The sequence below is a fragment of the Vulpes vulpes genome, chromosome 16 (genome assembly GCF_048418805.1).
Source record: "Vulpes vulpes isolate BD-2025 chromosome 16, VulVul3, whole genome shotgun sequence".
Taxonomy (NCBI): domain Eukaryota; kingdom Metazoa; phylum Chordata; class Mammalia; order Carnivora; family Canidae; genus Vulpes; species Vulpes vulpes.
The window spans coordinates 16,601,295-16,629,150 of NC_132795.1; the positions used below are offsets into that span (position 1 = coordinate 16,601,295).

Sequence of the window (27,856 nt, forward strand, 5' to 3'; positions counted from 1 at the left end):
TAAATAATAAGGGGGCGAGGTGCTGCTGGACCGGGAGAGGATTCCAGCCAGGTGGTTTGTGCTTCACGTCTTTGTCATCTTGGCTGGGCACTGTCCAAACGGGAGACCTTTAAAACCGTCCATCTCCACCAGTGCTAGCTACTAGGTGGGGCCTGGACTCGAGTGACTGTAACCCAGAAGCCAGTGTCAACCGCAAGCGGAAGAAGGGACGGTGGCGTGTAGGGGTGAGTCAGGGGGCCTGACACCCTTCTCTCTTCCCCGTCCGGCCTGCGGAGGCCAGAACTGGCCTTTTTCAGAAAGCCGGGCAAACGTCGCTGAGAACCGTCATCATCGGGAATGAAGGCGACGTGTTTAGCAGCAAATATACACATGATGGGAAATTAAGGTCTCACCCACCCAAAGGCTGGGGGAATGGGCCTTCTGGCTGACGAGTTTTCAATTCCATCAGACACTATGCACAAGACTAAGTTCTTGTTGCCATCTGCGGAACTCATGCCCTGCGGACACGGGTATGGGGGCCCGTACCTGCAAACCCAACGTCCGCAGGAGATTCGTGGCCGCTTGTACAGAAAACAGGGTGGCATTTGAGAAGACAATCTCACTGCCTCCTTTTGGCCCTGAAATATCTTATGCTAAGCACTTCTGCAAGATGGCAGGGGCACTTTCACACCACACAGCCAGCACATCAGACACTTCAGGATCATGTTAATCTGAGACATGTGCACCCAGCGTTCCTATTCACCGGGGACTGTGAACATCCCGTGGTTGTCAGGGGAGAACAGGCAAGGAAGGGCTCCAGAGCCCTGAACCGACAGGTTACTCTCTGGACCACTGGTTTGCTGTTGCTACTCCTGCTGATATCATTGTTTTAGCAAGAATGAGCCTGTGATAGTCCTCCCATCACTAGCCCCCAACCACCTTCCTTCTTCCCCACCACCATCTCTCTCCCTCCTTCCTGGCTCCCATAAGGCCTCCACTTAGATTCTCTAGGATTACTGCTCCGGGAGCTACCCTCCCCTGACGTCAAATGAGACCAGTTTAGGGCGCATGGTTGGGATTCCAGTTTGTCTCCTTAACCATCCAGAACCAAGTCTGTGTAATTCCCCCCCAACACGAGACCTCTTCAAGGCCAGATAATGAGGCAGCTGTCCACAGCAGACACTTTAAAGGTGGTGACCTGCCAAGGGAGGAGACCCGGGTGCCGCAGCCAGGCACTCCGAGATCCTCCTCACCTACGCTCCTCCTATCAGATCTCATTACTCCCGCTAGTAATGATAATAATTATAAGTCGTATTTGCAGAATGCTTTGCAGGCTCCAAAGCACGTGCACATACGTTATTTCATCTAATCCTTCCTAAATGCTCGGTGAGCTCTAGCTTCTGAATCTTATCTGCACAGGATGAAGAAACTGAGCTCAGAAAGGTTCAAGTGACTTGTCCAAAGCAGAGAGGGCAGCGAGTGGTACAGCTGGACCTGACATTAGGTTTTCCACCTTCCTGCAGTAGGGTCTCCACTTTAGCTGTGCCCCACGGCCGGGCGATGGGTCACACTCCATTCCAGGCAAACTGGGCTCCCCCCACCGCCCCTGCTCCCGCTTCTCCTTCCTGCCGCCCCTTGCTCCGCCCCCACTCCACCTCTCCCAGTGCTCTTGCCAGTTCTACCTACTCTGGCACATTTCTACTAATGCCTCTTTTCTCTCAACAACTCCGACATTTACCAGCTGTACCACTGATCCTACCTGGTTTTTAAAAAGACTCGAGGCCATTTCTCATGCATTTCAGCAGGTAACCACCCATTGCCTCGTGCTGTAATTGAACTGTTTTATGTGTGTTTTCCCCATCACTCCGGTTAGGAGATTAGCGTCCCAGGCTTACACGTGTCAGGGTTACACCGCTTCTTCCCCCTGCCCCTAGACAGTGACATATATATGCTGCTTTGCAAGAAAATTTTGTTCCCACAAATGAATGAATGACAAACACAGGGATAAAGGAAGCATATGAGGCTCTATGCTCACAAGAGAGAAACCAGAACAGAGGGAGAATCAGCCAGTCTTTGGTAATCGCACAGATTCCGATCATCTCTGCACAATTCCCTCCCACTCTTCTGGGCCAACACCCCTTCCAAAGGCGAGGTGAGCTGATAATAACACAGTGACCTGGGGACGCACCGTGGAGCCACCAGTGAGAGCCCCCCCACCCCGCCCCAGACGATCCCGTGCTCCAGTAACTTCCAAGCCCTGACTGCTTCCACCTCAGATATAAAGGAAAGCAGATTTCAGAGACTTATTATTCAGCCTTCTTCCTTCAGTTTCACAAATAAGACCCACTTGCTGCTTGAAAATTGCTTGGCAGAAATACTGTCACTTGTGTGAATTTACATTCTTAAGCGGCAGGGGATTCATAGCATAATGGTTAGAATTTAGTAAGTAAAATGTGTGTGGAGGTGGAAAGAGCCGCTCTGGCTGGGTTTTACCCGGGTCTGTTCTGTTTACCCATCCTGTTGCTAAGACTTTAGGCATCATCAGGCCTAAGGTCCCCAGGCTGCCACAGGCCCGACCCAGCCGCACCCCCCTCCTCCCCTCGCCCCCTCCTCTGCGCGCTCGCTCTCTCACAATAAGACGATAATCGCTCCGCATGATGTAAAGGACCATTGGAAGACCGGGGAGTTAATGCTGGTGGCGTGCTAAGCACGAGCAGCTGAAGGATCATAATTCAGTGCTGACATCTAAGCTAATCCACTAGTTTGCAGAATCTCAAGACAAGCAGGCCTCTGAATTTCACTTAGTGAAATCATTTGTGCCCCACTTGTCTGTTAAGTGCTATGAGCTCGAGGGAAGAAAGATGATATGTAAATTTAAGGAATTAGCAGTAGACATCAGTCAGAGGGACGCTGAGCTGCAGAACGTCCCTGCCTGTCACGGAGAGGGGCCTGATTAGAACCAGGACGTCGCGAAGCAATGGCTTGGGCCAGGCAAGGTCCAGGGAGGGGATAGGAAGGGCCGGGGCAAGAGAACCGGTGTTTGCTGAGCACCTACTGTGTGCCAGCTGTCGCGCCAGAAGCCTTTTCTTATGTAACCTTCCCTGCGAGATATAGGTCCGTGGAACAAGAACCGTTTTCTTCATTTTTACCAGAGAGGAAACGGAGGCTCAGGGAATTGAAGCCACGCGTCCGAGACGGCTGCTGGAATCATTACAGCAGCCCTGACCGGAGTGAGCAGGATTGCTGGGCACGGCTGGAGCCCTCATCTACTGCTCACTAATCACTTAATGCCTCAGTCTCCCCATCTGTAGCACGGATAGAATAAGAACGTTACTGGAGAGGGCTGTGAGAAGGAGCAAGCCATGCGAAATGCTTTGCCCAGTAACAGGGATGCAGTAAGTGCTCAATAAAAGCTATGATCTCGCCTACTACTACTATCGCTATACGCTCTGCTTCCTATGCTTGCCTTTTTTTTTTTTTTTTTTTTTTTTAAGAAAGAAAAAGGTCAGAAGACCACAATAACCTGGAAGACCAGTCCTAGATTCCCAAAGAAGTATGTTTTGGGCCGAGGGCAGTGAAGATGCTCTGTGGAGTAAGTCGGTTCCCCCATCCATCCAAGCCCAGCAACCAGCCAGCCCCTACTTGTGCATCATGCACTGTTTACCATGTCTTTCCTGTCACTGTACGGTAGATAAAATAAAATACTACACGGTTCTGGAATGAGAGTGGGACCTCAAGAGACAGTTTAGATCAGGTCAGTCGGCTGCCCAGAGGAACCACATTGAACACATCCCCAGAACAGCTGTCTACCCTCTGCTTTAAATTCTCTAGAGAAGAAGCTTCCATAGGCCACATCGGCAATGCGTTTTCTGGGTCACAACCCCGAACTGTCAGGAACTTCCTAAATTCAGTTTTAAGTTTTCCTGCTGTCATTTAGACACATGTCCTCCTTCCATCCCTGATGGAGCACAGCCAATTCCTGTCCTCTGACTTGGAAACATTTTCATTTGTGAAGAATTCAGACCCTCAGTCTTCCCTGTCTCGGGAAACCCGACCTTTGTCTCTTTAAATGTCCACTTGTTGGGCCTTTACTTATGGTGGTAGGTCTATACTAGCGCTCCTCTAAGCTAAGTGCTTCAGTTCTTTTAAGTCATGGCACCCGTACATGTGCTGTGAGTGAAGCACATGTGCTGTAAGCGAAGTCTGTTCTCATAGAATGTTCTAATTTATGGCCTATCACTGCCAAACACAGAGGAAGTGGTAAGCACACAGTGGCTGTTGATTACTTGATAGAGCAAAGGGCTGGCATGGTGCGGGTGGACCACTTTAGCGATTTACTTTAGGGACTTTAAGGAAAAGCCCTTTGGGTTGTCAAGAGGTCCCCAAACATGACAACCGAGCAGCCTAGTACCAGCTCTGCCTGCTGGAGACTGTCTTCTTGTTCTCGTAGCTGATGGCAACGATGCCGGCAATGGATGGCTTCCAACAAAAAGACAATAGAAAGGATATATGTTCAGTTGCTAAGAGAGAATGAAGAAATAATGTCCCAGAGATACAATCCCTCTCCTCCTGGACCTGACATATTTTGGAGGCATTTTGCTAGGTTCTTGACTCAAAACATCTGTTGTTGCCCATGACACGGGGAAAATAATCACATGGGAATGAACAACAAGAGTTCAAAAGGGCAAAGAGGACGTGCACAGGACAGTCGTTCAGGCATTTTAACCTGCTGCTGTCTCTAGAAAGAATCTCTTGACATTTCACCTGGAGATTTATGGCCGCATCTGGCTTCAGCTGCATGAGTGCTGTGTAGACATGTGACTGTGGTTGGGCCCAACAACAATGGAATCGATTGTGTCCACACCTTACCAAACCCTGAAGTAAATCACCAGTCGGATCTTCCTGGCTATCGCAAAGCCAAACGCACCATCTGTCCAACACACACATCTCCTGGCTAGCATCTTGCCCTCCTACTAGAACAACCATCTGAAAGAATATTTAGTGCTGCAGGAGACGTAATCTCTTTGTATAGGTCATGCTTAAAACATGAGTCAGCCCCTCAGCTGGCCTCCCAAGGTCAGTCGAGCTCCGCTAAGGTCCTCAAATTAACAACCAGTTAAGGGAAACACTGACTTTGGATGAACTCAGCAGGATGTTCTCAAGGTTTACAATTGACCATTTTGTGGACATTTGAGGTTTCAGGTCTGGTCTGTGCAGGAGTCTTCCTAGAGCTGGTGTTGGTTTTTTTTTTTTTTTTTTGTATGTCAGCTTTCATGAAGGTTTTGCAGTTGAGGCAGCTTTGTCATTATACTGCCTCTTCATTATCAATTTCCAGTTCCCCAGCCAATCATGACTTTCAGAAAAAAAAGGAAACAAAGCAGTTGAACATAGGGGAAGGGAAGGAAAAACAAAATACGAGGAAAACAGAGAGGGAGACAAACCATAAGAGACTCTTAACCAGAGGAAACGTACTGAGGTTTGCAGGAAGAGATGGGGTGGGGGGGGGGGGGGACGGGGACGGGGTAACTGGGTGATGGGCATTCAGAAGGGCACAGGATGTAATGAGCACTGGGTGTTGAATGCAACTGATGCATCAATGAATTCTACTTCTGAAACTAATAGTACACTCTATGTTAATTAAATGGAATTTAAATTAAAAAAATTTAAAAAGGAATAAGAGCTTCTCTTTAGTGCTGTCTTTTCTAGAAAGTCAGAGATATTTTCCTTCCTATTTTCTTTAAAGAAGAGCCTCTATGCTTTCCTTTTCCAGTTGAAGGTATTCTTTGAATACTGGCTTTCTTTTAGCCAAGTTGCTCCTGGTCTTTAATTATCTACCATAGTCTAAGCCTAAGAAAGTCTCCTGTCTGTATGTGCAGTGGCTGTGCCTCAGTCACACCACATCATCCTCCTTCCAAGGACAACTCAAGCTAACGCCAGTAGAGTCTGGATCATTTGCTGCCAGTGGCCCACCTAGGCGGAGGTCTTCTGAGTTCAGAGAGAGTGGCTTTTTAATTCACAGAGTCACTACTAGTTCCCTGTCAAATATCAAGCCCATCACGAGCAAGTTCACTCATCACTTCTCTTCTGTAATTTCTTTGCAACCATCTACACCCCGCCCCCTCACCACACACACACTTAATCTTCTTGTGTACATGTCCCCCTAGTGAATCATAGTTCTGGTCCTCTACTCTCACGGAGTTTATAAATGGCCCAAGCTGCATCAAAACAGCCCCACAGTACGTTAATAACCCTACCACGGACATTTGATGGAATAGCTACCATTAATAAAATTTGAGTATTTCAGAACATTGTATTCTTAGTCTGTCTTGAGCTTGTTTTTGAATCCAGAGCAATGGTTTTGTTTTCTCAATCCAATAAACATATAAGTGCCAAGCAACCAAAGTTCTGTCTTTTCATAATGGTATGACATTACAAAAAGGCATTTCCTGTTTCATTGTTTTCACTTCGTTTTTATTTTATTATTATTTACTTATTTAATTTTAAGTAGGTTCCATGCCCAATGCGGGGCCTGAACCTAAGACCCCGAGACCAAGAGTCGCATGCTCTAGCAACTGAGCCAGCCAGGTGCCCTACCTGTTTTCTTTGTACCACTTCCACGATTTGGAGTTACTGAAATGAAGTAATATCGTAACCATACCTCATGAAGTCAACAAACATATAAAAGAACACCCATTTAGGGAACCCACACCCTTGAGGATTCTGAAGCTGACCTGGAATGGTACGCTCTTTCTCTAGTCTTTTTGTCTCATTCTTGATAATAAGGATAATAATAACTATTACTATTACTCTTATTGGCATTACTTAGTATTTACCTTTTTTTTTGGTCGTCCAGTGAAATAATTCCAGACTATCTAATGCTCTGCTACTTGCTTACTTTACTATGGTTGCTCACTGGGGTTGAATGATGCAATGACAAAAATAGCTGGACACTCCCATCAAGGAACCACAGAGAAGGCACATCCACCTAATTACTTGCTTCTTGGTTTACACTGACATCCATCCTCTCTGTGGGGAACCAGCATCAGCAAGGACCCCAGAGATCACACACACATCAATGCCAAAAGATGCCTGAGCAGTCTGGCCAAGACAATTCTGTGACCATGGCCACGTTTTACATCTGTGCTGTCCAAAATATCATGGCCACCAAGCCCTTGAAATGAGGAACTAAAATTATAGCTGTATTTAATTGTAATTAACTAAAATTAAAATAGCTAGTGCCCACCATATTAAACAGTGCAGCGCTAGACACGTGGACTCACCATATCATCTCAGAGTTTTTACCTTGTCCCTTAAGCACATGAATCTGATCATCCTCAAAACTGGGTTTATGATCATCGCACTTGAGAATGTCTGTAAAAAATACCAAGGCTCCCACAAGGGAGGACATCTTCTGTGCCATTGTAGCTCCAGAAAAAAAAGGCAAAGTGGCTTCTCAGAGGACACGAGGCTGGCTCCTCTGCAACCAGCAGGGGTCACTGATTTCGGGACAGGGTCCTCCGGGGCTGTGGCATGAGCACACTCTGGGCTTCTAAGCCACAAGCAGGGAGCTAAAGCAAGGGATTCTGAGTGGTTTGAAAGATTATCTTGAAAAACAAAAACAGTGGCATGAAATCCATGGGTGTCTCATCAGCCTTAAGCAACTGTTACCACGGGCCAAAAGAACAGAACTAATTGCTGACTTAAAAGGAAAAGGGCGGAAAAAAAAAAAAAAAAAAAAGACAAAACAAAACATGAGTAAAGAACTAAATCAGAAAATATCTACGGAATGTGAGTTGTTTCCACAGACGCTTCTCAGCAAACAGGCTGTGTATGATATTTCAACATGGCCTGTCCCTGGTCTCTCCCAACGCCCTCCACCCTCAATGGAGACACCCCCTTTCCTACAGGCAATTGCTTTTGCTGAGCTATTCCATAAGGGGATAAAACATATGGCACACTTCTCCTGAACAACGTCTCCTCTTTGTGGAGTGGTGAAGTGTGGGGGACACAGGGCTTTTGGGTTTGCCTGGGAAGGTCCAGCATCTGCCCTGCCCCTGATCAGGGACAGCTGTTTCCTCTCTTCCAACCGCTCCCCTCGGCCCCCACCCTTTTTATTTTGAAGAAAGGACCACCCTGAACAGAGAGGGCTTTCTATCCTCCCCTGCTGAAAGCCACATCTCGAGCTTCGTAAGCAGGAGAGTGGCAAATACAGCAAGTGACTTTTAAAATCATCAGAGGATAAAGGAAGGGTTCTGAAAACAGTAGTACGATTTTGTTTTCTGGAGACAGGTGACAAGTGCCACTTTTTCGAACTTCGGGGACTCCTCTCGAAGAGGAAAATGATTATTTTCCTTCTCAATATCTTCAGGGAGAAACAACATTAGATCTAGCAGTTCCTTATGGCCCTAATTTTCTTTCTGTCCCCATCCAGCCAGCCAACGGTTGGAATTTTGCCTGCTTCGCGAGCTTGCTCTGAAAAGCCCTCCCAAACCACAGGGTGTAATGAACCAACTGGAATGAGGACAAGAACTCGAATTTCCAACTGGTAGCCAGGGTGGCGGAAGGGGCACTCAGGTGAGGGCGAGGTCTGCGCCAGGAGGAGGTGGAGGTCAATGGGCAGAGGGACAGAGGTAGAGGCCAGGCTCAAATGAAGAGTAACAGAAGCTCTTGCCAAAGTGTCACTTGCTAATTGGTGGCCTTGTAGCCTGGACAGGGCTGGCCTCGGACATTCTTAGAGAAAATCTGCTCAGAGGAGCACAAGGGAGAAGGCTGAATTTTTAGGGCCAACCTGAAGACAGTCTCTGAATAAGAGCCAGTAGACCTCCCGGCGCTGGGTCATCTGTATTCCTTCATTTAAAGTGTCTCTGCCAAGCTGTCCCCTCGTCCCCACCCTCATGCAATGCTCACGGCCACGCCTGCGTGCAACTCATGCGTACAAACCACAAACACACTCCACACATACACACACAAACATGCACAGAGGGTTCACATGTAAAACATGCATAAACACACACACATATTCACAGACACATCAACATCTATACGTGAAATGCAGGACATGTGCACGTACACACAAAACCCACAAACACTTTGAGAAAGAAACAGATGTGCTGACACACACATACACACATAACCCACAAGTACACATATGCACACTCACACTTACGCATACCCCACAAACCGTCTTTATGTTCGGGTAAAGAGTGGAGGTTGGGAAAAACAACCAATTAATTGGGCCAAGTCTCAAAGGAGAGGAAATGAAATGAAAAATCCAAGCTGGGTTATAAAAATAAGTATTTTTTTTTTGCAACGTGCAGGAGGCTCATTATATTAATTAAACATTATTGCAGTGAATGAGAGGGGGGAGGGTGATTAAGGCTGGGACGAGGGTAAGTGTTCTCTCCTGTTGCCCGAGGCCGTGGTGATCTTCAGATATTAATCTCTCTGAGCACTCAAATGCTGAAGAGATAAACACTTGAAATATGAAAATGTTTTTCTCCAGAGCAGACGCTGTGACCCTCCAGGAAAGCAAGTGCAGGCTGTGTCAGGAGGCCAGCCCGTAAAGCTCTCCTGGCATCTGTCCCACTGCCGTCCCCTGGGGACAGGGGACACCTCCAGTCCTTGGGGTTGAGGGCAGCAGAGCAGCTCTGGGGCACCCGGAGGGGAGAAGGGGAGGCCCCGTCTCCCTTTTGTTCTCTAGTCAGGCAACATTTGATCTACTAATTTCCAGAACTGACCCCTTTCCTCTCAAATGCTTATGGGGCACCAAGGTCCAGGCCGGCGGTGCAGAAAAATGAAAACCTAATGCGTGGCGTGCTAGAGTCAACGTGTGCTGGCTTGTGAGAGCCAGTTGTTAAATTTTCTGGAATTTTATAAGGCAGTAGTTAAGTGCAGTCATTATTAAAAATTAAATTACATAAAGTTACCATTAAACAGGTTACATTAAAAACAAAAGGTCATAAATTCTCAAAACTCAACACTTCCTAATTATTTGAATACATTTTGCCAGTATCTACGCTCCTGAAGTCATTCATACCTGTCCTGACTGTCTGACGCAGAAAACTATGCGATGCTGTTACTGTACCTCCCAACTCCGCCTCTGGTCATGTGGGTAGCTTAACCACAACTGGGGGATTATTTACACCACCGACAGTGGCAAACATTACAAGGCAGGGTTTCTCTCTTTTTCCTGGAGGTAAATCTTGGACCAGAACACCACGGGACACGTGCACTGCCATGGAGAGAGGAGACGCCTCTTGCTTCTACAGGTTTAGGAGGGCCCAGGGCCGCCCCTCTCTGCCAACAGTGCCGGGAGAGCCTGTCCTCGGAAGGGGGAGCTGAGCAAGATGTCAAGGACCATCTTCCAGCAACACTCTTCCAGAAGCCGAGGGCCAGGAGGCACTACTCGACCCCTGGTCACGGCAGCATTCAGGACTCTCAGAGTGGTTTGCTACCAACGTGATGATACTCTCCGAGAAGTATCAGTCGGGCTGGAGGCCGGTGGTCTCCTAAGGAGGCATTTCAGGAACAACAGCCAGCTCGGAGTTGACAAGAGGCTCTGTGATGTCGGCTGTGAGCGCTAGTTATGGTGACAAGGGGGCACTGACTCAACCCACCTCCTGAAACCTCCCAACTGCTCTTCCTTTCTTCCTTTTCTTTCTTTTCTCTTGGCCTGTCTTGCTCCCTCCCGGCTTCTGAGCTCTACTGTAATCACAAGACAGGGAGAGGAACCACCGGCCAGCTCTTCTGTAGGGTGACGTTGTGAGCAAAGACTGCAGTGGTTTGTGGGCGCAGAGCAGAGGATTGCTCTGTGGTGGGAAGTTATGACGCTTGTCAGGGAATCTGGGGCTGCAAGACGTGCAGCAGGCTAGCCTTAACTCTTTCCTCTCTGAATCTGCAGCTGGCTTACCTGGAAATGTCCGGTCGTTGGGGCTGGAGCTGCTGGTCCAGGTGCTTCTGAGCCACTTGGCATGGTCATACATCCAACCACAGGGCTCCTCGGGCAAATCAAAGTTGCAATTGAATCCTGAAGGGAGCTGCAAATCTTTGTCTGAAAGTGGGGAAAAATAACCCAAAGAAGGCAAATGAAATGGGTTCGGACAACAGCCACAGTGGTGCTATTGAAAGCGCTGGCAAGGCCTAAGTGGAGGGCAGAGAAAGAAGTGGCTCCCTGTGCTTATTCATTTAACTCATCTTGGCGATCGTTGGCTTTCGGGTCAGCCTTTGGTCTCATCCTTCCCAGGCATGAAAGCCAAGTCTGCCAGTGGTTCCCATAGTAAGCAATTATAAATGAGGCCACCAAATGGCTTCAGGCTCTAATCAGGCTCTTCTGTCCACCTCGGAGAGCAGACAAATGTGAAAATTGCTGTTCCCTAAGTGCCAGAGAAGAATGTCTCCCCAGTGCCTCAGTGGAAGGCTGGCTCCTGCCAACCTGGCTCTCACAAGTGATGGGGCACAGCCCATTAGCATCCAGAGAGGCTGACATGGCGGGGAGGTGCTGGCCAGGGAGGAGAGAGTGAGCTCCGAAACAAGGAAGGGCTTGTGTGTTCCCCTTCACCTCCTGTGACAGGTCTTTTGTTCGAGGACAGAAGGTCAGCTCGGCATCCCCACAGGGTGGCACTGACAGGTGGGCAGATTTGGCCTGGTAGGGCAAAACGAGGGGCCAGGCAAGCCGGCCGCCTCACTCAGCGCTGACCAGGAGGAAAAGAAAATAATTTTGCATGGCCCTGAGTGGCTGCAGGCCACGATCCCAGGGGCAGCAGAGGATGCCTTCCTCGGGCAACGTCAGAAGCCACCGCACAATGGCTTGTCCCGTCTGCTTGGTTGTTCACCTGTCCAAGCTAGAAGACTGAACCCAAAGAGTTTCTTTGGAGGCTCCACTCAGCTCTAAAAATCTAATGTGAGCTGGTGCCAAATATGTGATTAAGTGGGAGCGGGTGTGGAGGTGGGGGAAAGAGGAAATGGGAATCCAAATTTGGATGCTTGCCGGCAGTGGCTGCAGAGACAGCGGAAAAGTGCTGGCTAATGCTAGTAGCAGGGAGGAAGTGGGGTCTTTGGCCTCCTCACTTCCCTTCTCAGGGTTCCCAGAGAGGAATTTCCGTGGGGAAGGCCTAGAATGCAGGTTAGGAAGTCTAAAGGGAACAACAGACTGGTGGAAACAAATTGCTCACACCATGGGGGCGAGGGGAAGGGCACTGCCGGCCACGGAGGCAGACTGCCACCAGGCCCTCCCTGGTTTGTCCCCGCTTCCCCAGGGAGGGCATTTCATGTTGCCCGCCCTTGGCCAAAGGCAGCTTGAATCGAAAAAACACATGGAATCTATTACAGAAGCATCAACCTGTGGCTTGGAAAAGTCAGCCCTTAGCCCTCACCCCCCTTCTCCCGACAATTTCTGAATTTCTATTTTTCCGTTAAAAAATATGGAGTAATTCAATATACCATAATTCCTCTCTAATGTTTATGCGCATACTCTATCTCAGGAACCAAATTCCACAAAGAAACCTTTTGCAGGAAAAAAAAATAGGGAGGAACCACCAAAGAAACCTCAAATGAAACACACCACTATAAATGGGAAAATTACATTAAACTTCTGAAAGTTTACAGCAGAACTCTTAAATTTTCCTCTGGATTGCCATTTAGATAGACCCCCTCCCTCCGGCCCTCCCCCAAGCTAACTCCGCTAATCCGATACCATATATTAACTCCCTATGCATTCCACCGTGAGCTCACGAATTATCTTAAACATGTCTTGGAAGATCCTCCAAGTCTCTTTCTCCTCTTCATAAAACAAAAACAAGTTCATTAAAATGTCAGAATCCTGTATTCAACTAACCCTGACCAATAGTGTCCCCCTCGCCCACACAATACACAAAAGCACATTCCTAAAAGCATATGCATTAAATTATCATTTTTCAGGCACACAACTTCAGCATTTATTTTTGGCTTCCCTCCCATTCCCCTCTGTAGCCCTGCTCTGAAGCCGGCCACTCCATAGGTGCCGCATGGCCAAAGCTGATTGCGCCACCTACCTACTGAGTCAGCGCTACACCGGGTCTCCCCCACTCCCCAAGTCTCTCCACCAATCTTCCCTCATTTTGTTTAATGAACGTTTAATAAGGATCAGTAATTTACTGTAAGTGGAGGCTGTCAAGCCTGAAATTCTAGCCAAAAATGCCAGGTGCTCCAAAATTTGTGGTTTGTTAGGAATGTCCTCATACTTGGTAAGGTGACGTACTTTTGGGCTCTGCCAATTATTGTTTTTATCTCACTTGGATGCGTTTAGATGAGGAAAGGAAGGTGATACAGAGCTCCCATGTGAAGAGGCTGATCCTGAACCAGGAGGCCCTGGGATCTGAAGGTAGTGTTGACACATCTTTGCACATCTCTGCCTTTGTCACTGACCTGTGCTCACCCCCCCGCCCCCATGGAGGATGGGATGCACCATTTTATGGAGCCAAGATGATCACACTTTCTCAAGCAGTAGTGGGCAAAGACACAGGGAAATGCAATCACGGAATGGTAACTGCTGAGTTCACCTGACGGCCACGCTCCATGGGCCAAGTCACCCTCATGACCACCAGATCTTCACCTGACTGGGCCGTGGAGACACGGCCCAGTACAAAAAGGCTGAGGATTCTAATGATTCAAAGTGAGGGCTAGAAAGGGAGACTTCTCAAATGAGGGGTCCTCTCTGGACGGACCCTTATGTCAGCTGATGACCAGTAGGTTCACGCCTGTAGGCTGCACTGGTTGGTTTTGCTCCAATATCTGAATGTTTCTAAGATTGCCTGTAAATGGCCAGTGCCCCAAGCCTTGACTACTTGCACCTCCCTGGCCTCTGACCAGGGGACGTCCAGGTCCCTGCCCCAGCCACAGGCCAGCTGCCTCTCATTGTCGGCACCGTGCCATCCGGGATGAACTCTGACTCTGACCCCCTCTCACCATCTTCAAAGCTGCAGTTCTCCCCACACTCCGTGGCCTCCTCATCGATGGGATACGGGGTGGTGGTCTCTTCGCTCTTCACAGTGGGTCCCAGTGTCTCTACGGTGGGCTTTGAGTCTGCATAAAGGCAAAGGGTGGGGGGAAGTGAATGCTGGGTGCAGCAGCCCACATTGAAACCCAGTAGGAGAAGATGCCCCAAATTCTCAAACTGTTTCCTTTCTAAATGTGGGCTTTTACAGGAGGAAGAAAAGACAATGAATGAAGATAACACACACACACACACACACACACACACACATACACCCCTGGAGTCACCTCTGTGTGCTGTCAATGAAGTCAGGAGCATTGCCTGAGCTGAATGAGAAGAGTCCCAAGCTGCAGGAACAGCCAGGACAGAAGCAGGGACACAAACCCAGGCCCCGTACTCTGCAGCAGAGGCCCTGGTGCCAGCCCAGAAGGCCACGTGGGGCCGTAATGCATGTGGGCAAAGCTGACCCCAAGGCAGGCTAACCTTGGGTGTCCTGTTTGAGACAGAAGCATGGGTGCTGCACACACACACACACACACACACACACACACACACACACAATGCCTGGTGTCCATCCAGAACGGTTTGAAAAAGTCTCAGTGCCTAATGAAGTGAGTTTCCTGTGCCCTGCCCCTGGGGTGGCTGCTGACGTGCCTTCCTGGCCGGCTCACCCCTGCTCTTACGTGGAAGAGACATTCTCTTTTCAGCCTTCTCTGACTCAGACAGAACTTTTTTGAACCAAAGCTAACTGACCTAGGGGGCCCACCTATCACAAGATAATCAGAAGCACAATAGCCGAAGCCATGAGTGAAGCCAGACAGCTGCGGAGGTGTGACCCCAGACGTTGTTGTTCGTGTTTGCACAAAACTGGACAGAAAGGAATACGGGCTCAAAGGCACTCAGACTCCACTTGGCGGAAGTAATTGCAGCTGTGCCTCTAGGTCAGGGAGTGGCAAACTCAAATACTTCCTGGATGCAAGCAGCTAGTGCAAGCCAGGCGGCTGACGGGGGGGCAGGGGGGGGGCGGCTGGGGAGAGTGAAGAGTGGGATAGAGGGTGGCAGAGGGCACCTTGCGAGCCTGATTCCAGGGAGGCCACCAAGCCCGGCTCCAGCACACTGAAGGCCTGAGGAGAGGTGGCCCAGTGTGGCCAGATCTTGCAAAAAAAAAGATGTTTTTCCAACACGAGGCCAATTCCATTCCCATGGAAGATCTCTAGACTTGTCAATGTTGGCAACTTAGTCGAAGTATTACAACAAGCAGCACGCAGCAAAACTTGGCCGGGCCGGACCTGGCTGCAGGCAGTCACTTCTGACCTGGGCTCCAGGTGATTCGTTCACTCATCCGTTCACTCATCTATTTGCTCACGTCACTCATTCATTCAGCAGCTACTTATGAAATGAATGAAACAATGAGTCAGGCCCTGGGTGGGGCGAGGAGGGGTTCTGGTAACTGGCGTTCAAGTCCATGCCTCGTGGGGTGGGGTCTTCATCCCAGGGCTGCCCTCCAACCAGAGACTCCCCGAATGAGCTGGTGCATTGTTCCTCCCGTTTCTATACGTGTTCCTTTGCGCTATTGTACGTGATTAGGCGCCTTTGTCAGGCACACTTCGGGAGACCATTTAATAAAGCCAGGAGCTGAAGGAAATTGCTAAATACGCTGAATAGCTTTTTCACGGTCGACTTCCCATCTTTCTGCTATTAAATACGACGCACATAACCTTTCATACTTCCCTTTGCCGTGTCTGCCTCTTGCTCACGGTAAATAGCAAATAACCTCGAAGCGTCCTAATTTGTAAGTTCAAATTTGTCACTGTGTCATAGGATCTCAAACTCAATTGTAAAGCAAACTACGGGCAGCAAAGCAAGAAGTAATCGTTTGGAACACAAACAAACTAACAGGTGAAGCCGCCCTGTCGAATTAGGTGGCTGCAGTGACTCAGGCCAGCCCTATTAGTTTTCCGGCTCTCCTTTTGGGGTAGGGGCAGAGAGGAATTGGGAATCTGAAAAGCCAAAAAAAGCCACGTGGCCCACGAGAGCAGCTGCTGGGGCGGTTAGGTAGCGGGTTGGTAAAGATCACATTAAATCCAGGGGCTCAGGGGGGCTGACGAGGCAAGGAGAGGACGGAGCGCGAGAAGGACAGTGGGAAGGCAGGCCGGGCCGCTGCACCTTACTGGGAGCTCAGGGCTAACTGCCCATCAAACTGCAGCGCGCCCCTGCAATTAAAACCAGATGTCAGCCACTTCAAAGGGAAGGAGGCTGGGCGGAGGGTAAGAAGCCCCAACTCTGATCTTCCAAGGAATGGCCAGGCAGGACTTTGAAATGAGAAACCTGTTGCTGACCATCGCCAGGGTAATTTGGGCCAGGTTAGGGTCGGGGAGCAATAAGTGGAGAAGGACATTAGCAACTGTCCAGCCAGTCATAAAGTGGGGCCGGCCCGGGAGAGGCAGGGCAGGGAGGGGGCCGAGCCCAGGAGGGAGGTGGGAGTCAGCCCCCAGCGCGCTAAGCCACCCTAAGCCACCTCTGGCAAGTGGCTTCCTCTCTCTCTCTGGGACTCTGTTTCCCCATCTGTGATGGAGACTTGCACCTAGATCTGTTTTTTTGTTTTTTTTTTTTCAAAGTGTGTGCCACACTCGTTAGTAGGTTGTGAATCGACGGGATGGGTCACGACCAGCAGTTTTGAATGTGGACTGTAACCTGCCCGAGTGCGCTCCCAGGGGGAAAGTGAGCGCTGATCTGGGCACCTTTTGTTCCTGTTGCGTTTACTTATTATTACAGGTTTATTAGGTGCCAGGCAGCAGTCTAAGTACTTTATATCCATGATTTCACTGAATCCTCCTAACAACCCTAGGGGAGTGAAGATATGTTATTATCATCCCCATTTTTCAGCTGAGATAACCAAGATGCTGAGAGGCTAAGTAACTGGTCTGAGGTCATGCAGCCAGCGATCGGCAGAGGCAGAGCTCATAGCTGGCAATCTGTCCCCAGGGTCCAGCACTTAACAATATGCTATAACCTGGACACACGCACCATTGGGCTGTGCACTTGCAAGGCAAGTGGATTGTGATATAAATTTATTTTAAGTTGTGGATTATGGTCAAAAATGTTTGAAAGCCACTGGCCTAGAAGCTCCTGGGTCCCCTGCAGCTCTAACCCTTTGATTTCGAAGAGGCCGTAAACGAAGCCAGCTTGTATCACGGCTGGAGGGGCCATTTTCTGCACCTGCAAGCAGGCAGGTGACTTCCATTCAGCAGGCTGCAGGGAAACTTGGCCTTTCCCCTACATGATGGGGAGTTAAGTATCTTCCCACTAAAACGTGTTCGCTGGGGCTGCCTTCAATCCAAAGGTGAGCGAGGCTCATTTGGGCCCGATTTCCAGCCTGCATTCCTCCACGGGGCTCCTCCTCTGAGCCATCAGAGTCAGCACACAGGCAGCACTTTCCAGAAGCACTTCTCTGACATGCCCTTATTAATCCTTCCGGCTACCCTGCTGGGTGAGCCGGTGTCGATGGGGCACAGACAGGAAAATGGAGATACCCGGGGGCCTGGTGGAAAGAGGCAGGGCAGCTCTGTCTGTCTGTTGCTCCTGCTGACGCTGGCTTCAGGTGGTTCCCCTGAGCTCCTTCTGGAGGGCCGTGAGCCAGCTCCAGGTGAGATCTCGTGCCAGCTCTGCTGAAGGAGGTGCCCAGAGGGAGGGTGAGGCCTGACTCAGAAGGGTGCTTCCCAGAAACAGGGAGGGTGGGCATGAGCAGTGGGCCTTATCTGCACTCAGGGCAGTTAGAGGTTTTTTCCCTGGGCCGCCACACCGAGGGGCAGTGGGGCCAAGGAATGAGCAAGACTCCTGCTGTGCCGGGGGAAGAAGTCCTATTCCCGTCAGCTTCCCTACAACAGGGTCCCTCCTGAGCAAATAAATGCCTTTTACAGATGTGGCTTCGAAATGAAAATGAAGTCTCTTAGCCACTGACATCTGGAGGCCAGATTCAGACATAAACCGATTACTTTATTATCATGAGGGGTTTTTTTTCTTCCCTAAATCAACAGCCACAGCCTTCTGGCCCAAAAAGTCAGGGTCTAATTGAATTTGGGTGGGTGGTGTGTGGTTATGATTTGTTTTTGAGAGACCTGGGTTAGAGAACTGAAACGATCCTTTAAAAAAGACAAAGCACATCCCTTGAGAAACTGTCCCCTGTCCAGAGGCTGCAGGGCCTGTGGACTGAGGCAAGAGAACGTGGCGGGGCTTGGGGTGGGGAAGATTTCCAGCTCACAGAGCCTCCCCGGGGGAGGCTGCCGTCCACATCCTGGTCTGACCTCCTCCCGGGGTGTCCCAGGAGCCAGGGTCACACGACCACGTGAGTGAGGTGTGGGGTGGGAGGGCAGGCCTTACCTGTCCAGTCACAGCCCAGCACCTCCAGCCGCATCCCAATCCCTGCTGGAGACCACCTCTCGGGGTACACCCGCACGTACTGCGCCGGAACAGGGTCGAATCTTCGGATGTCAGGGGTGTCATAGTGCATGTTCCCTTCAAACAGCTGCAGGCGAGATAGGCCACTCAGCCCTTCTTCTGTGGGCCCCCCTCCCTGCCCCTCCCCTTCCTTCCCCCTTCTTCCCCTTCCTTCCCCCTTCTTCCCCCTCCTTCCCCTTCCTTCCCCCTCCTTCCCCTTCTCCTCCCTGTCCCTCACATCCCTCCAGAGGGCAGCCTCATAGTTGACTCGCTGGACATTACAACCCACAGGAGCTCTGTTCTCAGACCAGTTTCGATTCATTTGGAAGATGGTTAGGATCCCAGAAACACAGAGAAGAGGGAAGCAGAGAAGAGGGAAAGCGGCAATTGCTAGGTTCTGTCTTCTATCCTAACTCGGGAAAGAATCAGGCTCTGAATGGACTTAGCTGGAGAGGCGAGAAGTGAATTTTAGGCCGCTTTGCCCATTGTCTTAAAAGTTCTCATTGTGGAATATTCCTCAGCCATTAGAAATGACAAATACCCTCCATTTGCTTCAACGTGGATGGAACTGGAGGGTATTATGCTGAGTGAAGTAAGTCAATCGGAGAAGGACAAACAGTGTATGTTCTCATTCATTTGGGAAATATAAATAATAGTGAAAGGGAATATAAGGGAAGGGAGAAGAAATGAGTGGGAAATATCAGGAAGGGAGACAGAACATAAAGACTCCTAACTCTGGGAAATGAACTAGGGGTGGTGGAAGGGGAGGAGGGCGGGGGGTGGGGGTGCCTGGGTGACAGGCACTGAGGGGACACTTGACGGGATGAGCACTGGGTGTTATTCTGTATGTTGGTAAATTGAACGCCAATAAAAAATTAATTTATTAAAAAAAAAAGTTCTCATTGTAATGCTTGAGAGCCTAGATGTAGACAGTCCTGGCTGGCAGACACCTCCCAGGTTGCCGAGAGGCTGAGGGTTAGGTGACCACCCTCTTCTCAGGGCTACTGACCACACCATCTCGCCATACGTTGACAGCCTGAGACCATGTTCCCCAAAGCTTTGTGTAGTGGAGCCAATTCTGTCAAAACAAAGTTTCCCTAGAGCCCCAGTATGTGAACTGAGGACAGCGCGGCTGCCCTGGTTGAGGCTGGGTGGGGCACCCAAGCCGGAGCACACTGGGGACCACTGACTTAGGGGATGCTGGTGGGGGGACGTGCCCGGGGCTGTGGCTGATCCGAACCAGGGATGCCGCAGGCTACCTCATTTGCAGGATGCCCACAATTCCAAAAGGGGGCACTGTCATGGGGAGGGCAGGCCCTGACACTGGCTAAGATCAGCTCCTTTCCCAGGATCCCAGAATGGTCAAGAGCCAGGGTCGGCAATCTCCAGGAAGAGCCACGGACCAGCTCTGCTCTGTCCACTGAAGGTTCCAGTCACCAAGGGCCCTCAACTGTGAGCACTGCAAAACCCCCAACCCAGCCCGTGCCTCTGCATTAAGAATGGAAACATTTGCTGTGCAAAGGGGACCAAAGAGACAGGAAATTGCCCCTTCCTTGGCAAAAGAGGCCTCCTCTTCTGAGGGAAACGAAGGTAACTCAGCCGTTAGGATGGGAACCCCTGATTCCCCCGAGCTGTCCTAGAGAGGAACAGGCACCCCATCTCTTCCCCTTGCTGGGGCTCGTCCACCCCCGGCGTCGAGAGCTGACCCTTACACTCCCCAGTGGCAGGAGGGGAGGGCTGTGCTGGCCTGGAAAATTTCTCTTGCCTCTCCCAGCCTCAGCATGAGAGGTGGGAAAGATCGAGCAGAGGCAAGACTGGGAAAATACAAAGGGGTACAGCGACATTCAAAACAACAGTTGATTTTGGAAGTGATCCCCCAGTTTCTATAGTTAAGCCTCCAAAAACCACATCTCCTTTGGACCGCTGGCCAGTTCTAAGGAAATGTCATCTGAAAGAGGGTGGAAAGGGAGTCAAACTTGACAGAAAGGCAGTGCTGGGTGGTGGGTAGGTGTCTGGGCCAGACCGTGTCTGAATCACGGCTTTCCACAGGTGCACACTGTGACCCCAGGGCGGACACCAAACCTCAGTTTTGTCATCTCTAACAGGGAGTGACAAAGGCTCCTCCTTCTAGAGAGGTTGTAAGGATTAAAATACAGCATTTAACAGAGTGTCTGGCCTAGAGTGATCTCCCTGTTAATATTTGTTTTATTAGAATACAGGGGGTTGGGGCACCTGGGGGGCTCAGCGGCTGAGCGTCTGCCTTGGGCTCAGGGCGTGATCCTGGAGACCCGGGATCGAGTCTCGCATTGGGCTCCCTGCATGGAGCCTGCTTCTCCCTCTGCCTCTCTCTCTGCATTGCTCATGAATAAATAAATAAAAATCTTAAAAAAAAAAAAAAAAAAGAATATGTGGCCTTGGTGGATGACTGTCTAGTTGGGAAGTCAGCACCCCCAATCGGAGTTTCCCTGTGTGGGGTAGGGTTAGGGAGTCTTCCAGGAATGGCCTACCTTCGGCTGCTGGGTCCTGGGGTCCTGGATGTATTCCCAGTCTCTGCCATTTAGGCTATAGGAGACTTTGAACTTGCGGACAAATGCCCTGGCTTCCACGGCAGTGATGCTGTCTCCCCCGCGGGCCCCCTGGATGATGACGCCCTTCACCGTCTTGGGCACTCCCAGGTCCACCTGCAGCCACTCCTCGCCCGGCTGGGCCTGCGGGATCCGGGGGAACCAGCCCGAGCGGCTGCTGACCAGGCGGGCGGCGCTGGGACTCCAGAGGTACTCGCGGGTGGAGGAGGCTGAGATCTGAGAATCCGGGATGAGGCCCGAGAGCATCCCCAGCATGTTGGAGCAGGGAGCGTCTGCGGAGGGAGGGAGACGCAAGGGCTCAGGGCTGGCACCTGCTCACCCGACCCCGCGTCCCAGTGCTAGGGAGCTGCGAGAAGCCAACCCGAATGCTGTAGGTCAGCATCGACTCCTTTGCATTTCGAGCGCTGGGGTTAAGAGTCCAGACCGGGAGCCCGAGCGCCCGGGTCCACTGTCTGCTTTGTCCCTTACTGGTGTCTGACCTTAGGCAAACGAGTCACCTGCTCTGTCCCTCAGTGTATCCAGGTCTGAAGGAGGGCTAGCGGCAGAGCTTACCTCCTGGGGCTTGTTGCGAGGCTTCCATCGGTTACTACATAAGCAGGCGCAGCACAGTGCTGCACATCTAAGCATCTCATGCTGTCAGCCAAGGACTCTCATATGCTCGCTGGTGACACCGGTGCCCACTGAGCCTCCCAGGGCGGTGAGCGCAGGGGAGCTCAGCTGAGCCCCGAATTGCTTCCTGGATGATTGTTTTCCCAGCTGGATGGAAACTTTCCTGGGGTCAGGTCTTTGCTTACACACGTGTTACCATAGCTTGTCACTACCTTGTGTCCTTTGCACATGCTATTCCCGCCACTCCAAATGCTGTTGCCCTCCATCATCATCAGACCAACCTTTACTTAAGTATCACATCCCCAGGCCGTCCCCAAACTTCAGTCAGCAGTCAGTTAGGTCCCCCTCACCACTCTTTCTCTGCGCACCCTGTCTTTTTCCTTTATACACACATCCTAGTTTATAACTATCCAGTACTTGGTCTGGTTATTATCTATGCTGCCCACCAGCCTGCAAGTTTCATGTGGTTAGAGACAACGTCCTCTCGTTCCCTTCCCCTGTCCACTTCCAATCCCAGTGTGGGCCCCGGCGCACAGCAGGCCTTCAAGAATGCAACTCGTGCAGCCAATGAACGAGTGGTGAATGCATGGATAAATGGTATCCAGCAAGACAGGGTCTGCAGTCGGGGTGCCTTGGATACTGATAAACAGAGCTCCAGGTAAAAGCGAGTCTTCTGGAAAGGTCGCATGGTGCAATCAAGCTGTTTGCAGATGGGTGGAAGAGGGAGCAAAGCCCAGGACGCCATCAGCTCCCCAGCCTCAGCGGGGCCCCCCCTCACCTGTGACCCGGCAGCCGAAGAGCTCCAGCCGCAGGGCGATGCCCGAGTGCCAGGTCTGGGGCCGGATCCTGACAAACCTGGTCAGCAGCGGCGTGTGCAGCTTGTTGAGAACCACCTCTGTTGCATCGTTGTTGGCTTGAAACACCTGTCGTGTAAGATGGGACACAGCTGTCAAAATCCCTGTTTGTAGTGTGGCCACTCACATAGGCTCTGAACGGGATGCAATGTTCTGCTGGACCTTAGTTCCTCAAGCTTAAAAATAATCAGCGTGTTTGTTGTTTGGGGCTCCTTTAGAAGCACCATGGAAAAAAAGTTTAATTTCGCACACTGCTCTAACTTGAAAACAATAAATGGTCTTCGCAAAAACTTTTAGAGGAGAGGAAAATTTGGGGATCCCTGGGTGGCGCAGTGGTTTGGCGCCTGCCTTTGGCCCAGGGCGTGATCCTGGAGACCCAGGATCGAATCCCACGTCGGGCTCCCGGTGCATGGAGCCTGCTTCTCCCTCTATGTCTCTGCCTCTCTCTCTTTCTCTCTCTGTGACTATCATAAATAAATAAAAAAAAAAAACTTAAAAAAAAGGAGAGGAAAATTTGTCTCTGGGCTGAAAGACAACAGAAGAAGGCGCCTTAAAAATGGAGCAGAAAGATCATCTTTTAAGGCTAGCGGACCTCACTAGCTTGACCTTGACTCTCCCCCTCCCTCCCAGCGCAGGCATATAGGAATATTTGCAGGGTATTTTTATAAAGGGTTCACAGTTGTATTGTTAGTTACTTAGAGGCCCCCTGCTCGGTGAAGGGGTGAGAGTGTGGAGGGTGCCATCTACCCCTCCCAGCCCCTGTGCCAATCAACAGTTTCTTGGTTCTCTCTGGTCTTTGTTGGAGAGTCAGGGTTGCAGACAGTCTCTCAGAGTCCTGCTCTGGCTTCCTCTCACTATGGTACCACCCTGTAATGAAATCCATCCCTGTCCCCATCTGACCAATGTATCTCTGAGGGGAGGAAAGGCTTTTTGGAGTAGCTTCTAAGCCAACATGGTAGGAGCAAGTCCTAGTTTACCAGATGGCCCAAATCAATAACTGCCATATGGACCTTATGCTTTTCTGTGCTCTCCATTAAAAAAAAAAAAAAAAAAGTAGCTGGAGCAAGTATATGTGAGTTTCTTTTGGTTTCCTTGGTTAAGGGTGGAGGGAAAGACCCACTAACCAAGCATCCCTTCTAAATCACACCTGTCAGAGCTATAACAACCAGGAGACTCCTCAAATGTATTCACAGCCAACTCTGCTGGCAGTTTGTCCTAGGTTGAGGGGCTAGACCGCTCATGATGCCTATAACATGCAGGTGTTTGGGCACTGACAGGGCTGGGACCAGGGGATGGGGAAACTGGTATGTTTGAGTACCCCTGAGCCAGACCCTGTGTAAACACAATTACATCTATAATGCCTCGGGAAGTAAGTAGTATTATTCCTGCTTTATTGACGAGAAAACAGAGGCTCGGAGATGTCTGCCTGGATCCAGAGCCCCTGCCATGATTTTAGGCTGTAGGCTTATGGTTTCCTACAGTGGCTCTCATCTCTTTGAACAAATTTGCAGCGTTTTTATTGGTGGCTAGGAGTCTGGGAGTCCTTAAGGTCTCCGAGCCTGGGTTGAATGGAGGTGGAGTTGCTCTTTGGGGATGTGCGTTTATAATCCTGACTTCGGAAGCTCTGGGTTAGAGCAATGAGCTGCACGGCGGCTTAGAGCTAATTAACAATGTGGTCCTTTCTTTCCCTTGAACTATAACTAGGAACGCTGCCATTTGGCAACCTTGAACCCTCTATATTTCCCACGTGCTGAGGTCAAAAGTTAGAGCCATTACATAGCACGCCACTGACGGCGGGGGTAAAGGGTAAGAGACATTACACCTTTTGCAGCCAGATAAGGGGAAGTGGCTTGCTTCAGGCAGATGCAGCAAAGGAGAGGAGACAACAGGTGTTTTACTGGCCCAACATATTCCATTTAAAGCCCTTGTTCCTGGTGCTATGCCCACCGAAGCCAGGGGAGCTCCCACCCAGCCTGCCCGGTTTGCTGCACCCTCTCCTCACTAGGGAGCCCCCCGCCCCATCTTAAGGCCAACTTTCTTCCTTTGCTGCCTTGCTAACTGCAGGGAGCAAGAGCAGACCTGCTTGACCACCCCTCTCTCCCAGGTCTAATCTGGCTCCGTCCTTCCCTACCCTTAAGGAAGGACAGAAAGACAAGATAAGGGAAGACAGACCAGGGAAATAAGAGGAAAGAGGGCTAGAGTCGGGCACCTGGGGGAAGCCTGATGGAGAAGCGAGGGCGAGATGTGCCCCAGCCTCTGTGATCTTAATGGTGAAGGACCCTGCCTGGCCATGCCCATTCCACGGCTTCTTGGGTGCTTATGAAGAGCCCTGTAGCTCGGAGGAAAGGAATGGAGGAACTGAATCCAAGGGAAAGAGATTAATTAGTTCTCTTAGAATTCAGCATGAGGCAGTGGCTTTTGTTTGTTTTTTGTTTTGTTTTGGCAAGGGAGAAGCAAATGCAGCACTTCGCTTATTTTGGGAGGGTGCTGTGAGCAGTGGGGGGTCACTGCTGGCCTGCTCCCTGAGGATGGTGACGGGGACTGTGTGTGGCCTCCATCAGGAGATGCTAAGGAGTTCATGTGGGGAGGGGAGCTTGATTTGCCACGTGAATACATAACTGGAGCGTTGAGTGGATTTGAACTTTAACACAGCTGCTAATCCACAGCACATACACCACGCTGGTACCGTTTAGAAACACAGCACGTCTTATGTGTTTTTAATATCCAATTTTATCTTATCTGACCCCTTCATTGCTCAGCCTGGGCAGACAACACTAAGAAGCCTTTCCTTCCCGCCCCTCAGTAAGGAAATGACTGTGTCCTTGGAAGGCCTTTGGGAAGCTGGCACGGGTGTGTGCGCACACACGTGTGTGTACCTGCCTGGTAAGGGAATTGGTCTTCCCATAGATGCACAGGTCACTCGCTTTGGGGAAGCTCCCTGGATCTTTTCTTCTTCTTTTTTAAAAAAGGTTTTATTTATTCATGAGCGACACAGACAAAGGCAGAGACAGACAGAGGGAGAAGCAGGCTCCCTGCGGGGAACCCGATGTGGGACTCGATTCCGGGACCCCAGGATCACGACCTGAACCAAAGGCAGATGCTCAGCCACTCAGCCACCCAGGCCCCATCCCCACCCCGGATCTCTTCTGACACCAGTCAGAAAGGGAGCAGAGCACCTGGCACATGGTTTATCTACTTAGGCCACCTACCTGGCTCCCCTTGAGCTTCATCCTGCCCTCCCGTTTTGCTCATTCTGCTCCTACCCTGGCCTGGAACCAAATGATCGCTCATTCAACGTGGCCTCGAATTATCCTTTGAGTTTCTGAGCCTAGTTCCTTCTTGGCTTCTTGTTTGCTCTTGACTTTGCACTCATATCTGCCCCTGCACCCTTTGCTGAAGGAATACCAGCTTACCTGATCAAACTCCTTATACACCTCTCACTCTGAGTGTGGCTGAGTGGGAAAAAACTCCCAAACACCACTGGACCAGGCGTCGGGGCAGACAGTCTGCTGCTGATTAGCTAGCTCATCAGTGTGGCCAAATATCTCTACCTCCCCTAGGCCCCAATTTCCTCCTCTATTAAATGAGTTGATTTATAAGGTCCTTTCGGGCCCCCAGACTCTGAGCCTTTCTGCATAAGAGTTTCCAACTAGACCTGCCCCAGCAATGCCCATTTTGTAAAGGGCATTTTAGTTGTCCAGTGTCCCTTATCACCTAAGTGCTTTTATGGATGAGGGATGTGGGTTTTAATACATTTCAAACCGTGCTCAGGACACACGGCGAGTGCCCCACTCAGAGGGAGCAGATACCTTGTTGATGTTTTTGCTCAATAACAGTTCAAATTATTAATAATGAAAAGTAATGAATAACAACACCTTAGTCCTTACATATTGTCTTTCACCCAAAGATATCAAAGTGCAATTTATGAAAATCCATTTTTAATGAAATATTAAGCAGTTTCTATTTCTCTGGACCCAATGGATTTACAAGGTCTCTATTTTTTCTCCCTGCATCTTCCTATTTATAGCTGGGAAATGCTATCATATATTATACATCTTTATGACTTTCTCAATGCTTCTGTGGTTTCAGAATCACCCTTCATATGTTTTCTGATCAAATTCTCTGAGATGGATTCTTGGCTTCTAGTCTAGGCATTGCAAGGGAAGGGGTTGTGTGCATGGGAAATGATGCCAGGAAATTGGTTTTATTCCCTATTCCCTGCTGACTCACTGAATCACTATAGGCAAATCAATAATCCTTAGATACCTTAGTTTCTCCTTCAGGAAAATAAAGTCGGTAGCAGGCTTGCAGATAGAAGCTAAAGGCTACCAGCCCTCCTTGCTGGCTCCAATGCCTGCACAACACCCTGGACAGATGTTAGAGTAGAGGCTATGTCACAAGTGACACATGGAGCTCTGTTCATTGGGCAGGGTTCACGTTCTGAAAGCCACGAACTCCCAAGTCCCACCTCGAGGCCCCAAATTTTCAGGCCAAAGCTTGACAGTGGGGTGTCCATAATGCTAAGAAAACTCAGTGGATCGTCTGCGTATCGTACACCCAGATAAACGTATACTATACGTGATGATCGCGTTACAACATCTGCTTTAAAAGCTGGATGTCACAAATGGGATGCATTTTTATTAATTTCAAAAGAAAAATGCCAATATGGTTGCTTTATCACCCCAGAGAAAACCAGAAGTGTGTTCAAGGTGTCCCTAAGCCTTCTTAAGAGGTAAGGATAGTGTTGATTGATGTAATCATTAAATTAGATGTGTCTGCATGTGTGTCTGCGTGTACGTGTGTGTGTATGTGTGTGTTTATGTTGAAAACACAGATTTCTTCAAGTGCATCTCTGCAAACCAAGTTTAAAAAGCAGCTCAGGGCACAAAGTGGTTTGGATAATCCATTTGGTGCCTCGCTGAATTCTGAACATAATCCAACACTTTCCAATTGATTCTTGAGACCTTTGCTTTGTTTTCAGAAAGACAGAATCTGAAACCAGCAGCACTTCAAAGATTTTCTGATTTGCACCTCTGGGGGGAGGGGACATCTGCCAATTAACTTGGCTGCTGTCCAACATCCCAGCGTGGTTACTATCTCTATACCCCACCCAGGAAAAGGAAAAAACCAACATGTTTTGACCATGCCTAGGAGCTCCTATGGCATGGACTCTAATACTATGTAGAATAAAAGAAGATAATATATGTGATTTAAGAGGAAACATCTAGCCAGCGAGTAGCCCTGAGGTCATCTTTTCTCTATTTTTCACCCCATTTCCTGTCACAACCACCTTTCCCTGCTGCCCTGTCCTTAGGTCTTTTTTTTTTTTTTTTTTAAGAACATGCCATGGCCCTGGCACTGCTGAGAGCAGAGAGTGCTGGCCTGCCTACCTTGGGGGGGGGGCGGTCTCCTGCCTGGCCTAA

The 27,856-nt window shown here is 49.9% G+C and overlaps 1 protein-coding gene across 7 annotated transcripts in view; it reads right to left on the bottom strand.

The window, feature by feature from the left end:
- NRP2 (neuropilin 2) overlaps positions 1-27,856 on the bottom strand; it is a 115,621-nt gene that overhangs the window by 33,821 nt on the left and 53,944 nt on the right. For all 7 annotated transcript variants that reach the window (XM_026002491.2, XM_072741937.1, XM_072741941.1 and 4 more), the window contains exons 8-12: positions 22,358-22,502; positions 20,893-21,242; positions 18,329-18,473; positions 13,921-14,037; positions 10,889-11,029 (exon numbers count right to left, since the gene is read on the bottom strand). In XM_026002491.2, the coding sequence (XP_025858276.1) occupies positions 10,889-11,029; positions 13,921-14,037; positions 18,329-18,473; positions 20,893-21,242; positions 22,358-22,502 (898 nt within the window). The remainder of the gene's footprint in view (positions 1-10,888; positions 11,030-13,920; positions 14,038-18,328; positions 18,474-20,892; positions 21,243-22,357; positions 22,503-27,856) is intronic.